General features: G+C 42.5%; 1 protein-coding gene across 1 annotated transcript in view; it reads left to right on the forward strand.

Annotated features, from left to right (window-relative positions):
• Positions 1–10,215, forward strand: part of LOC120019664 (laminin subunit alpha-4-like) — a 34,304-nt gene extending 24,089 nt beyond the window's left edge. Inside the window, exons 30-40 of the mRNA XM_038963037.1 lie at positions 1,014–1,147; positions 1,325–1,480; positions 2,110–2,263; positions 2,713–2,906; positions 5,329–5,518; positions 7,229–7,384; positions 7,894–8,053; positions 8,714–8,844; positions 8,932–9,025; positions 9,163–9,282; positions 9,487–10,215. Of these exons, the coding sequence (XP_038818965.1) occupies positions 1,014–1,147; positions 1,325–1,480; positions 2,110–2,263; positions 2,713–2,906; positions 5,329–5,518; positions 7,229–7,384; positions 7,894–8,053; positions 8,714–8,844; positions 8,932–9,025; positions 9,163–9,282; positions 9,487–9,632 (1,635 nt within the window). The 3' untranslated portion in view covers positions 9,633–10,215. The remainder of the gene's footprint in view (positions 1–1,013; positions 1,148–1,324; positions 1,481–2,109; positions 2,264–2,712; positions 2,907–5,328; positions 5,519–7,228; positions 7,385–7,893; positions 8,054–8,713; positions 8,845–8,931; positions 9,026–9,162; positions 9,283–9,486) is intronic.
• The last annotated feature ends 5,098 nt before the right edge of the window (positions 10,216–15,313 follow it).

Consider the following 15,313-nt stretch of genomic DNA (forward strand, 5'->3'; position numbering starts at 1 on the left):
GTATATTGATTCTCGCCTGAATTGTATTTATTTGTTTCTTAAACTCAACAAAAAAAGAAACGTCCTCTCACTGTCAACTGCGTTTATTTTCAGCAAACTTAACATGTGTAAATATGTGTATGAACATAACAATATTCAACAACTGAGACATAAACTGAACTTCGACGATAAACGCAAATCCGACCATCACCCCTGGTGAGACAAAACCGCGACTCGTCAGTGAAGAGCACATTTTGCCAGTCCTGTCTGGTCCAGCGACGGTGGGTTTGTGCCCATAGGCGACGTTGTTGCCGGTGATGTTTGGTGAGGACCTGCCTTACAACAGGCCTACAAGCCCTCAGTCCAGCCTCTCTCAGCCTAATGCGGACAGTCTGAGCACTGATGGAGGGATTGTGCGTTCCTGGTGTAACTCATGCAGGTGTTGTTGCCATTCTGTACCTGTCCCGCAGGTGTGATGTTCGGATGTACCGATCCTGTGCAGGTGTTGTTACACGTGGTCTGCCACTGCGAGGACGATCAGCTGTCCATCCTGTCTCCTTGTAGCGCTGTCTTAGGCATCTCACAGTACAGACATTGCAATTTATTGCCCTGGCCACATCTGCAGTCCTCATGCCTCCTTGCAGCATGCCTAAGGCACATTCACGCAGATGAGCAGGGACCCTGGGCATCTTTCTTTTGGTGTTTTTCAGAGTCAGTAGAAAGGCCTCTTTAGTGTCCTAAGTTTTCATAACTGTGATCTTAATTGCCTACCGTCTGTAAACTGTTAGTGTCTTAATGACCGTTCCACAGGTGCATGTTCATTAATTGTTTATTGTTCATTGAACAAGCATGGGAAACAGGATTTAAACCCTTTACAATGAAGATCTGTGAAGTTATTCGGATTTTTACGAATTATCTTTGAAAGACAGGGTCCTGAAAAAGGGATGTTTCTTTTTTGCTGAGTTTATGAGTTCCAAAGGAACTGCAAAGGAAATACAACTGTTGTTCAACTCCAAACTCTATTCCTCCTTCAGTCTGATGAGTTTACCATCGCTCTGGAGAACGGAGCAGTGGTATTGAACTCCAGGGGCACCAGAGTCAAATCACACAAGAAGCAGTACAACGATGGAATGACCCATTTCCTGGTAGCTTCAGCGAATAATGACAAGTAAGAATCCAATGTACCGTAAAAAACATCTCCCTTTATCTGGCAAGTATTTTTTACGGATTGCCTCGCTGTCAAGCCACATACATATTTCTTCATATTTAAAAGTGTGATTTAAAAGCAAAATGTATTATAATTGTTCACTGTAACAATTGACTGATAACTATCTATCTCCATCAGATATGAGCTGGTGGTGGATGACAAAGACAAGCATGAGAAGAAACGTCCGTCCTCCCCCGCCTCAGCCTCCACAGTGAGGAGCTTCTACTTAGGAGGCTCTCCCAGTAGCAGCATCAAGAACTTCACTGGCTGCATCAGCTACGCCTACATCAGCAGGTGACCTGGCCCCTCTCTCACTGCCACAGCACTCAGACCACATTAAAAGCCTAATGCGTTTGACGTCATGGACTGTAATGGATTGCATCTAATATTAGCAAATGAACAAGTCCAAGGTTTTACACACCTCCTATCTCCAGAGAACATTGTTATGATAGCAAGCTCATTGGACCTCTGGCTCAGGTCGGTTGGTGAAAACCTTGCTGCCTAGCTGCATCCATGAGAGGAAGAAAGCCAAGCAGAGCTGCTGTTGAGAGCCGAGTGGGAGGACATGGAGTTTGTTTCCATGGAGACAGAGTTGTGTGTGTGTGTGTTTGAGTATCTCTATGGCTCTTATGTCTTTGGCACTGAGTTGCTAGTTGCTAGTTTCTCTCTCTCTCTCTCTCTCTCTCTCTCTCTCTCTCTCTCTCTCTCTCTCTCTCTCTCTCTCTCTCTCTCTCTCTCTCTCTCTCTCTCTCTCTCTCTCTCTCTCTCTCTCTCTCTCTCTCTCTCTCTCTCTCTCTCTCTCTCTCTCTCTCTCTCTCTCTCTCTCTCTCTCTCTCTCTCTCTCTCTCTCTCTCTCTCTCTCTCTCTCTCTCTCTCTCTCTCTCTCTCTCTCTCTCTCTCTCTCTCTCTCTCTCTCTCTCTAGACAAGACAGGGACATTGAGCCTGAGGACTTTCAGAAGTACACTGAGAATGTCCAGACCTCCCTGCAGGACTGCCCTGTGGAGCGACCGCCCGCTGCCCTGCTCTCAAAGCACAGCAAAAACTCTGCCAAAACCAAGCAGGGCCATACTAGGAAGGTAAAGAAATAAAGATCATTTAAATACATGTCATTGAACCCGAGTTTGGCTTCTAAAAGCTTATGCCTGCCGGATACAAAAGTCATCAGTATTCATTCATAAAAAATGCCTGTCTTTTCAAGTCTTAAAAGAGTCTATAAACACTTAAAGATGGAATCCTTAATTGGTGATACTGCCACATCCGTTTGGGATTCTACAATAACAAAGAAGTTACTCCAAACAACAAACACCTCGGACACCATTGCACGCGCATTGAACAGCAGAATATGTACCGCAATTTTTTTCCCCATGCTGCCGGAGGCGCCATTCACCACAATAACAAAGTTGCTGGGGCAAACAGTAGCACTGCTTCCCCTAATTTCGATCTTTAAAGATGATACTGTATACTGAACAATAGGCATGCATTGACCCACTACTAACAGTCAAGTAACTTCCCTTCTCTCACTAAGGTGGGCAGAGACAAGTCCAACCAGCCACAAGGCCTGTTGGGACTGAACAGTGATGACCAGGAGCCAGGAGAGACAGAAGAGACACCATGCTACCTGTCCGCGAGGCCCCATGCCACCCGCCACGCCCACCACTACGGGGGTATCGCCAACAGCAGGCAGGAGTACACTGACATCCCAGAGTCCCTCGCTGAGAGGTAAGGCCAGGAAAGGGAAGAACACCTGGGTTGCATCCCAAATAGCACCCTATTCCCTATATAGTGTACTACTTTTGACCAGGGCCCATAGATGTGGTAAAGAGGTCAATGGAACTCAACCAAAACAATGGAAATGCTATGGAAACGCCTGGGTTAAAGATGATGTCTGTGAAAGATCCCCAATCTCCTCATTGCCCCCCAGCAAAATGATCCTACATGTAGGCTAGTGTTTATATGTGTATTTCACACTATGTTGAGGTAAAAATCAGAGTATAATGCTTTTATGGATGTCAACCCCAACACATGTTCATGTCATCGTCACCAATCAACTGCATTACAGTTAAAAATGACTTTGACTACCACCACCGATGTATGCTAGCTACTCTATGCTACCAGCTTATATGAACGGGAGTTAGCATTTAGCAGACACTTCTCAACCTGAAAAGGGACCACTTCTAAATGTTATGCAAAAACAACCAAATATATCCATATCAAATCAAATCAAATGTATTTATATAGCCCTTCTTACATCAGCTGATATCTCAAAGTGCTGTACAGAAACCCAGCCTAAAACCCCAAACAGCAAGCAATGCAGGTGTAGAAGCACGGTGGCTAGGAAAAACTCCCTAGAAAGGCCAAAACCTAGGAAGAAACCTAGAGAGGAACCAGGCTATGAGGCATATCAGACTTTATTAACCACATTGTGGGCCTGTTCCAATAAATCAACCATGACGGATTTGACAAATATCCACTTTGTTAGATCAATCCTGCATCCTTCCTCTATCCCCCCATGGTCTGCATTCCAATGACCTCTTCACCGCATCTATAGGGCTCTGGATACAGGTAGTACACTGTGAAGGGAATGGGGTGACATTTGGGACACAACCTGGGGGTACAACATAGGTGATAGGTCAAGCAGAAGTCAACCAGAGGTCAACCAGAGGTCAATCATGAACCCACTCTACACATGAACTCCACTCTGTTTTCTTGGTCTAAGTACAAGTCACATGCACTTTACTCTGGGTCTCTGAGTAATGGTTTGAGTATAGTATAATTAAGCAATAAGGCACGAGGTAGTAATGAACCTATACCCACGAGTGTGACACAAAAAAACGTTTTACTGTTATTACGTTGGTAGCAATAAGGCACCTTGGGAGTTTATGGTATATGGCCAATATACCACGGCTGACTTCTGTGTCCAGGCACTCCGCGTTGCATCGTGTTTAAGAACAGCCCTTAGCCGTGGTATAGTGGCCATATACCATAAACTCCCAAGGTGCCTTTTTGCTACCAACGTAATAACAGTAAAACGTTTTTTTTTTGTGTCACACTCGTGGGTATAGGTCTGTTATAAAACAGGTTGTTTGGATCCTGGATGCTGATAGGTTGATATGCGGGAGTTGTGGGACAACCATGACGTGTTAATGTCATAATTCCCTCTGGGAAAAAAGCATCTACAGCTTTATTTTCCCATGCTGCTATTTGGTTTGCAACAGTTGGAGGTTGTATAAACTTACCTGTTGTCACACCCTGACCATAGAGAACCTTTTTATTCTCTATTTTGGTTAGGTCGGGGTGTGACTAGGGTGGGTGATCTAGTGCATTTATTGTTGGCCTGGTATGGTTCCCAATCAGAGGCAGCTGTTTATCGTTGTCTCTGATTGGGGATCATATTTAGGCAGCCATTTCCCCACTGGTTTTTGTGGGATCTTGTTTGTGTGTAGTTGCCTGTGAGCCCTCCATGACTTCACGTTTCGTTTGCTGTTTATTGTTTTTGTGAGTTTCCTTTATTAAACATGTGGAACCCAAATCACGCTGCACGTAGGTCTGAGTATATTTCCAGTTCGTACGACGATCGTGACACCTGTATGCCTCTGTGCAACAAGGTTTCATTTTACAAATGCGGTCTCTCCCTTGCCTGTAGGCTAGCTAGCTAGCCCATAAATGAATGCAAAACGAATAATTCACCATGGAAACCGTAAACACTCAGAATCCCATTAATTCATTTACCAGAGCAGTGCGGCCTATGTAGGCCTATTGGATATTTATTAAATCAATATTTATTGAAGTTATTGTCTCTCATCATTGATTATCTGCTAGCTACAAGCCAATGGCTTGTTTAGCATAGCAACGTAGAATGATTCGAATTAACGACTGGGTCAAAACATTAGAAAATAACTAACGACCAGCACGCTTGGGTAGCAACTTCAGAATGCAAAAACGAATTTACCCGTTAAAATCATGTTTTACTGAGAAAAAGTAATTAATATTTTTCTAAACCGTATTACGGTAACCGTTTTATAAAAGCAATAAGGCCCTCAAACCCTTTTTAGGCCTTATTACTTAAATATACCACAGCTTTCTGCCAATCAGCATTCAGGGCTCGAACCACCCGGTTTATAATGCACCTTTTACCCCCCAGGTCTCACTTCTCCCTGTCCCTGAAGACCCAGTCCTCGTTCGGCCTCATCTTTTATGCATCAGACGAGGCAGAGGACAACTACATGGCTCTGTTTCTTTCCCATGGGAAGCTGGTATACACCTTCAACCTGGGTCAACAACAGGTCAAGGTCAAGAGCCCGGAGAAGTACAACGATGGATCATGGCACAATGTAAGTAAATATACACTACCGGTCAAAAGTTTTAGAACACCTACTCATTCAAGGGTTTTTCTTTTTTTAAACTATTTTCTACATTGTAGAATAATAGTGAAGACATCAAAACTATGAAATAACACATATGGAATCATGTAGTAACCAAAAAATTGTTAAGCAAATCAAAATATATTTTATATTTAAGATTCTTCAAATAGCCACACTTTGCCTTGATGACAGCTTTGCACACTCTTGGCATTCTCTCAACCTGCTTCATGAGGTAGTCACCTGGAATCCATTTCAATTAACAGGTGTGCCTTCTTAAAAGTTCACTTGTGGAATTTCTTTCCTTCTAAATGCGTTTGAGCCAATCAGTTGTGTTGTGAAAAGGTAGGGGGGTATACAGAATATAGCCCTATTTGATAAAATACCAAGTACATATTATGGCAAGAACAGCTCAAATAAGCAAAAGAGAGACGACAGTCCATCATTACTTTAAGACATGAAGGTCAATCAATATGGAACATTTCAAGAACTTTGTGCAGCCTCAAAAACCATCAAGCGCTATGATGAAACTAGCTCTCATGAAGACCGCCACAGGACTGGAAGACTGCAGAGGATAGGTTCATTAGAGTTACCAGCCTCAGAAATTGCAGCCCAAATAAATGATTCACAGAGTTCAAGTAACAGACACATCTCAACATCAACTGTTCAGAGGCGACTGTGTGAATCAGGCCTTCATGGTCGAATTGCTGCAAAGAAACCACAACTAAAGGACACCAATAATAAGAAGAGACTTTCTTGTGCCAAGAAACATGGGCAATGGACATTGGACAAATTTCCACCAGTCTTTTGGTTTGGAGTCCAAACTGGTTCCAACCGCCGTGTCTTTGTGAGACGCGGTGTGGGTGAACGGAGGATCTCCACATGTGTATTTCCCACCGTAAAGCATGGAGGAGGAGGTGTCATGGTGTGGGGGTGCTTTGCTGGTGACACTGTCTGTGATATATTTAGAATTCAAGGCACACTTAACCAGCATGGCTACCACAGCATTCTGCAGCGATACGCCACCCCATCTGGTTTGGGCTTAGTGGGACTATCATTTATTTTTCAACAGGACAATGACCCAACACACCTCCAGGCTGTGTAAGGGATATTTTACCAAGAAGGAGGGTGATGGAGTGCTGCATCAGATGACCTGGCCCCCACAGTCCCCCGACCTCAACCAAATTGAGATGGTTTGGGATGAGTCGGACCGCAGAGTGAAGGAAAAGCACCCAACAAGTGCTCAGCATATGTGGGAACTCCTTCAAGACTGTTGGAAAAACATTCCAAGTGAAGCTGGTTGAGAGAATGCCAAGAGTGTGCAAAGCTGTCATCAAGACAAAGGGTGGCTATTTGAAGATTCTCAAATATAAAATATTTTTTCATTTGTTTAACACTTTTTTGGTTACTACATGATTCCATGTGTTATTTAATAGTGTTGATGTCTTCACTATTATTCTACAATGTATAAAATAGTAAAAATAAAGAAAAACCCTTGAATGAGTAGGTAGTACACCGGTAGTGTACTTATTCCCCATTAACCATATACTAAAACACAAAACTGTTACCTCTGACATCTGTCACACATAAATAGATTGTTCTATGGGATAAGCCACTCGTTTTCAGCAGTGACATAGTTCTACCCTACAGTGTAACAGCCCTGTCTTGTCTCTCCTCCTGCAGGTTATTTTTATTCGTGATGGGAATCTGGGCCGATTAATCATTGATGGGCTGACACTGCTGGAGGATAGAGCTCAGGGCTCCAACGTCTCCTGGCACGTCAGCAGTACCCTCTATGTGGGAGGGGTGCCACCAGGGAGGGCCCAGCAGAACATACTGGTAAGATACACCCCTTAGTGCCCAGGACTGCATCCCAAATGGTACCCTATTCCCTATGTAGTGTACTACTTTTCACCAGGGTCAAAAAGTTGTGCACTATATAGGGAATGAGGTGTAATTTGGGACACAGAGCAGGACCTTATAGCCTACTGAAGGAAAATGGAGCAGAATGTTTTTACAGTGGAAACCTGGAAACATATGAAAACCCTGGCCAAGAATGTATAAGAAGAACAAAAAAGTCAAGATCCTGACTTTTCGATAAAGAACATTATAAGAGATGTCTGGAATGGTTTATGGTCCTCTAGTCTTTTTTGGCATTATATGTTGACACTGGGAGCCATCCAAGTATTTTCACTTCAGACTGCTGTGCTCAGACAATACGTTTCCCACAGAAAACATTAAACCATCAACGTGACCCCTCTCTGGGGTCTGTTAGTGGAACATATTACCTACAAATATCTGTACTACCACTCATTTACACTTTCCTGTGCTGTATTTGTCTCCAATAGAGAAACTCTGCATACAGCTTCACTGGCTGTGTGAAGAACTTCCAGCTGAATGGCCAATGGCTGTCCTCCGTGTCCCAGGCCTTCGGGGTGACGCCGTGCTTCGAGGGACTCTCTGAGCCGGGGACATACTTCTCTGAAGAGGGAGGATATGTCGTCTTGGGTAAGACACAAACACACTTTGCCAAGCCTCTCCATTTAGCTAGGAATTAAGAAAGTAATGGCAGATGATTATCCTCAAGGCCCTTCTGGCTTTATACTGTGGCTGAACCCTACCAGATTAATTTGAAGTATGATACCAAAGGAAAAGCTTGTGAAACATTGATTTTCCTGCAATCTTCAGGACATACTCCATCCTATCATTGTACACGGTTCACTTTGGCAGGGCCTGGAGCTGTTTGGAAACAATGTGTCAGTTATATCACACGCCATGTTAGATTTTCTCTGGAAAGCAGACAAAACCCCTGGGCCGCTCACCAATCACCACAGAGACGGGGAAGCAGAGAGGCTCTCGTCAGGATATTGGAATTTGATATCCCCAGTGCAGCTGTGGTGAACATTTGGCGTGGTGGAAAAGTTGAGGGCGCGGAGGAGAGCTGCAATCTCCAAGGTCTTGGAAGCCAAGCTGCAGCTGTTTGAACGAGCGCAGAGCAATTTCACACCCTACTGTGGCTGGCTAAGTTTCACAAGTGCACACGCCCCATTGGGCCGAAGTGCAGTGAAACATTCCAGGTTACAGGCGTTAAAGATGAGGTTCCGAACGGACGGAGGGGCTGGTAGAGCAGACTTTACTTGAATTACTCTTTCTGTTCGTCTCCCTCAGATGACACGTTCAACCTGGGGCGGAAGTTTGAGCTGGTGGTAGAGGTGCGCCCTCGTGTGGCGTCAGGGGTACTACTGCATGTCTACACAGCAGCAGAGGAGTACTTAACCATGTATATTCATCAAGGAGCGGTAAGCGACTAATACAAAGCAATCCGTCGTAATTTGCTAATTTGCTATTAGTAGATCTTCAATGCGAGTATTGTTCTATGCTCACAGGTGGTGGTGCTGGTGAACAATGGGGTCCGTGAGTTCTTCACTCAGGTCACTCCTAGACTGGGTCTGTGTGATGGGAGCTGGCACAGGATCACAGGTAAGAGATCTCATTATTGCATTGACTGCCCCTGATTTAAACAGTATGGGACCACGGTTAATTTGCAATGATTGGCCCATGTTATGTGCAGTGGCTGACAACAATGTGTTCTGTTGTCCTTTCTGCCTCTGGTTCAGTGATCCGAGATGCCAATGTAATCCAGCTGGATGTGGACTCAGATGTCAACCATGTGGTGGGACCTCTCCACCATAGTACCCAGAGTGCCAGGGCCCCTGTGTTCATTGGTGGAGCTCCAGGTCAGTGGCAAAGCCATGCATTTCAAGACGACTGAACGTTCACACAAAATAGTTTTTGCTAGACACAATATCTGACATTCCAACTAACAAAACACATCCAAACTGTGAGTACTTCGGTTACAGGGTGAGGCAGCACTATCAACCTAGATTTAGCAAAATAAAAGGAAATGTGTTTATAATGTTGTTTATTATATATCTTCCTAGAATCTCTTTTCCCAGAGGGCATTGCCACTAGGAGGGCCTACACAGGCTGTATGAGGAACCTGACGGTGAACGAGAGCCAAGTGGCCTTCAGCAAAGCTGCCCTGGTCAGCGGGGCCGTCAGTGTGGGCTCCTGTCCAGCTGCCTAAAGGCCCTGTCATAACCAATACAGCCCAGCTCTCCAGCAACACGACTGACCAAATTCTGCTTCCTAACAAGTTTCCACACTGTCAATAAAGCATGAAAAGCCATTTTCATTGTGTTTTAAATTGTATATTCTTGTTTGATGTTAACTAGAACAATGTTTGTTTTCATTTGGAAAAGAGAATGACCCGGCAACATAACCAACCAATATGAATTAGTTTCACATGAGAAAATATCCCCCAAAAGAGTTGGACTGCAACATGATATGACTAAGGACCACTGCTCATATTATAGCCAACTTAAGAAGGCTTGTAAATGTATCACCCTATGAGAAGGTATCTTAATTTTCTTAAAGGCCCAATACAGTCAAAATGCATTGTTTTATATAATATTGTACAACAGCTGATGAAACTAACACTGTAAAAGTGTGAGAACATTTTTTATCAGTGTTATTTCCTGATAGTAGCTGGTTTGCATGGGCGGGATTTTTGTTTTTTCATGGTGACATCACCATGCAGTACAGTGATTAATAGACCAATAACAAAGAGAATTCCAAACCTCTCTGCCAATAACAGCTAGTTTCTAGTTTTCCACTCCCCACTCAGACCACTCCCAGACAGTACTAGCAAAATTATTGTTTTTGCAAAAAAAAAGCTATTTTTGCCCATTTTAATGGAAATCTATTACAGATATATATATATATATATATATATATATATATATATATATATATATATATATATATATATATGAAGGCTGCATTGGGCCTTTAATCTACATTGACAGAACTCACAAATTCACACTCCCACTCCAAAGGGATTGGTTTGGGTTTGGTTGATAGGACCCTAAAGCATAGTTCATATTTTTGTCAGAGAGCTGTGATGTACTGTAGGAGTGCAGCCAAGTCCAGTTCCAGACAATGCTTCCACCACCCTATGTTGTCATCTCAATGCTGCCACATCTGTACGTAACAAAATCGTCTTCATTGCTTTGTCACAGTGCAGTTTTTCTACTTATTTTCTGATGAATAAAATGTATATTCTAAACTCCTTGCTGTTATTGGTTTATTGCCCTCACACACACAGAAAGAGAGAGGCCGGAAAGGAGAAAAAGCTGGCAGGATTAGGTGTAGATCTTGGAACTAATGGCGGTGAAAGCAAGGAAGATTGGACTATGGTCCAAAAGAATGGGAAACGGGGAGAATTGAGAAGGGGCATATCGAGTTGTCAAACCTGAGGAATCCATTTGAGATATCCAACCTGGTGGAAAGAGCGATGGGTAAAGTAAATGCTGGGAGGATTATGAGAAGAGGCATGTTTTTATTTAGTGTACTTCTGAGGATAAGAAAGAGTTCATGCTGTATGGGATTATAATCATGACAGAACTATGTGATTTTGTATTTTTCATTTTGTGGTCGCAAAATGTGTAATTTAATTTCGCAAGCTTGTATCAGGACGTGCGAAAGGTTTAACAACAGTCGGAAAACTTTTAACTCTACATTTGAATACATTCAATAAAATTTGAAAGCATCATTTATTTTCAAAATTATTGCAAGTCCATTTACGACTATGAATATTCTGCCGTGAATAAAAAATACACTTGAAGATTTTTGAATCTGCGCGCGCTCAGAGTTCTGTCACTGTTGTCACGTTGTAGGACGTTTTGTTAATTTGTAGGATGAGATTTGCAAGTACAATCATAATAGAAATAGTTCCACATATGTTATTATCTATCATGCAGAATTGAAGCTTGTAACTTTGGAAGCTCATTCAATAATACAGACTTGGGTGATTTCTGTTTTTGTTCAATTTAGACCACAATTAGTTGAATGAGGTGTTAGTGAAGTACTGGAACAAAAACCTATACACAATTTTCCTTTGTTAGTCTATGCAGGTTCGTCATATGATTTCTAGGCACGTGGTGGAGATGAATACAACAATACTCCAAGGCAGGCCCCAGTATTCAGTGGTTGTGGCAGCATGCTGCTTTCTAGTGATCTTACTCCCTCTCCACCTAAAATACAATAACAAAAACATGAATAACAATATGCCTATAAGTCAGTAACTTCGCTAACTAAACAGTCACACGGAACCCCAGTTCTGCAGTTATGGAACCCCTACCTGTCCCAGACCTGCTGTTTTCAACTCTTAATGATCGGCTATGAAAAGCCAACTGACATTTATTCCTGATTATTATTTGGCCATGCTTGTCATTTATGAACATTTTGAACATCTTGGCTCTCTCTAATTCTCTCCTTCTCTCTTTCTTTCTCTCTCTCGGAGGAACTGAGCCCTAGGACCATACGTCAGGACTACCGGGCATGATGACTCCTTGCTGTCCCCAGTCCACCTGGCCTTGCTGCTGTCCCAGTTTCAACTGTTCTGCCTGCGGTTATGGAACCCCTACCTGTCCCAGACCTGCTGTTTTCAACTCTTAATTATCGGCTATGAAAAGCCAACTGACATTTATTCCTGATTATTATTTGACCATGCTTGTCATTTATGAACATTTTGAACATCTTGGCCATGTTCTGTTATAATCTCCACCCGGCACAGCCAGAAGAGGACTGGCCACCCCTCATAGCCTGGTTCCTCTCTAGGTTTCTTCCTAGGTTTTGGCCTTTCTAGGGAGTTTTTCCTAGCCCCCGTGCTTCTACACCTGCATTGCTTGCTGTTTGGGGTTTTAGGCTGGGTTTCTGTACAGCACTTCGAGATATTAGCTGATGTACGAAGGGCTATATAAAATAAACTTGATTGATTGATTGATTGAACCTAAACCCGGCTGCGCGCGTGCGCCATCGTGCATAAATGTATTTTGTCCCCCCACACCAAACGCGATCACGACACGCAGGTTAAAATATCAAAACAAACTCTGAACCAATTATATTAATTTGGGGACAGGTCGAAAAGCATTAAACATTTATGGCAATTTAGCTAGTTAGCTTGCACTTGCTAGCTAATTTGTCCTATTTAGCTAGCTTGCTGTTGCTGGCTAATTTGTCCTGGGATATAAATATTGAGTTGTTATTTTACCTGAAATGCACAAGGTCCTCTACTCTACCAATTAATCAACACATAACCGATCAACCGAATCGTTTCTAGACATCTCTCTTCCTTCCAGGCTTTTTATTCTCTTGACTTTATATTGTGATTGGCAAATTTCATAAATTAGGTGCATGTCTGCCACTGACCTCGTTCGTCTTTCAGTCACCCACGTCGGTATAACCAATGAGGAGATGGCACGTGGGTACCTGCTTCTATAAACCAATGAGGAGATAGGAGAGGCAGGACTTGCAGTCAGAAATCTGCGTCAGAAATAGAACTGATCTCTATTTTAGCCCTTGGCAACGCAGACTCTCATTGGTGCGCGCAAGCAGTGTGGTTGCAATAATTGAATAACATAGATTTCTACATTTGTTTTGCAACGCTCGCGCACGCGATGCCAGCGCTGTGGTCAGCCTGTCATGTAAATGTCCACATCAGCCAAATGATACCCAACCAATACAGCCTACATTTGGAGGGACATTTTTCTTTGCAACTTTTTCAGTCACCAATTAATAAATAAACATGCAGTGGAATTAAGTACTTTGAAAAAAAGGGTTCAAAAGTCAGCAACAAGTCTTTAAAATATAGCTATAGTTTTTATTTTCTAGAAACCTAGCTAACATTAGCTACACTGCAGTGATTAAGGTGAGAGCTAGGTACCTTTCCCCCAGCAGTTTCAATTTAGCTAGCTAACGTCATTTTGCATGAATAGCAGGACAGGAAAATGGTCAAATTCACACGCTTATCAAGAGAACATCCCTGGTTATCCCTATTGCCTCTGATCTTGCGGACTCACAAACACAAATAATTAATTTGTAAATTATGTCTGAGTGTTGGAGTGTACCCCTGGCTATCCAACATTTTAAAAACAAGAAAATAGTGCCGTCTGGTTTGGTTAATATAAGGAATTTGAAATGGTTTATACTTTTGATACTTAAGTATATTGTAGCAATTACATTTACTTTTGATACTTAAGTACAGTTGAAGTCGAAAGTTTACATACACCTTAGCCAAATACATTTAAACTCAGTTTTTCACAATTCCTGACATTTAATCCTAGTAAAAAAAATCATGTTTTGGTCAGTTAGGATCACCACTTTATTTTAAGAATGTGAAATGTCAGAATAATAGTAGAGAGAATCCACTTTTATCCACTTTAATTTCTTTCATCACATTTCTAGTGGGTCAGAAGTTTACATACATTTGGTAGCATTGCCTTTACATTTTTTAACTTGGGTCAAACGTTTCGGGTAGCCTTCCACAAGCTTCCCACAATAAGTTGGGTGAATTGTGGCCCATTCCTCCTGACAGAACTGGTGTAACTGAGTCAGGTTTGTAGGCCTCCTTGCTTGCACACGCTTTTTTCAGTTCTGCCCACAAATTTTCTATGGGATTAAGGTTAGGGCTTTGTGATGGCCACTCCAATACCTTGACTTTGTTGTCCTTAAGCCATTTTGTCACAACTTTGGAAGTATGCTGTAATCATTGTCCATTTGGAAGACCCATTTGCAACCCAGCTTTAACTTCCCGACTGAAGTCTTGAGATGTTGCTTCAATATATCCACATAATTTTCCTCCCTCATGATGCCATCTATTTTGTGAATTGTGCACCAGTCCCTCCTGCAGCAAAGCAACCCCACAACATGATGCTGCCACCCCCGTGCTTCACGGTTGGGATGGTGTTCTTCGGCTTGCAAGCCTCCCCCTTTTTCCTCCAAACATAACGATGGTCATTATGGCCAGACAGTTCTATTTTTGTTACATCAGACTAGAGGACATTTCTCCAAAAAGTACGATCTTTGTCCTCATGTGCAGTTGCAAACCGTAGTCTGGCTTTTTTATGGCGGTTTTGGAGCAGTGGCTTCTTCCTTGCTTAGTGGCCTTTCAGGTTATGTCGCTATAGGACTCGTTTTACTGCGGATATAAATACTTTTGTAGCTGTTTCCTCCAGCATCTTCACAAGGTCCTTTGCTGTTGTTCTGGGATTGATTTGCACTTTTCGCACCAAAGTACATTCATCTCTAGGAGACAGAACACGTCACCTTCCTATGGCGGCTGCGTGGTCCCATGGTGTTTATACTTGCGTACTATTGTTTGTACAGATGGCCGTGTTACCTTCAGGTGTTTGGAATTTGCTCCCAAGGATGATCCAGACTTGTTGAGGTCTACAATTTTTTTCTGAGGTCTTGGCTAATTTCCTTTTATTTTCCAATGATGTCAAGCAAAGAGGCTTCGAGTTTGAAGGTAGGCCTTGAAATACGTCCACAGGTACACCTCCAATTGACTCAAATAATGTCAATTAGCCTATCAGAAGCTTCTAAAGCCATGACATCATTTTCTGGAATTTTCCAAACTGTTTAAAGGCACAGTCAACTTATTGTATGTAAACTTCTGACCCACTGTAATTGTGATACAGTGAATTATAAGTGAAATAATCTGTCTGTAAACAATTGTTGGAAAAATTACTTGTGTCATGCACGAAGTAGATGTCCTAACCGACTTGCCAAAACTATAGTTTATTAACAAGAAATTTGTGGAGTGGTTGAAAAACGAGTTTTAATGACTCCAACCTAAGTGTATGTAAACTTCCGACTTCAACTCTATATTTAAAAGCAAATACTTTTACTCAAGTAGTATTTTAG

The sequence above is a fragment of the Salvelinus namaycush genome, chromosome 24 (assembly GCF_016432855.1).
Source record: "Salvelinus namaycush isolate Seneca chromosome 24, SaNama_1.0, whole genome shotgun sequence".
NCBI lineage: Eukaryota > Metazoa > Chordata > Actinopteri > Salmoniformes > Salmonidae > Salvelinus > Salvelinus namaycush.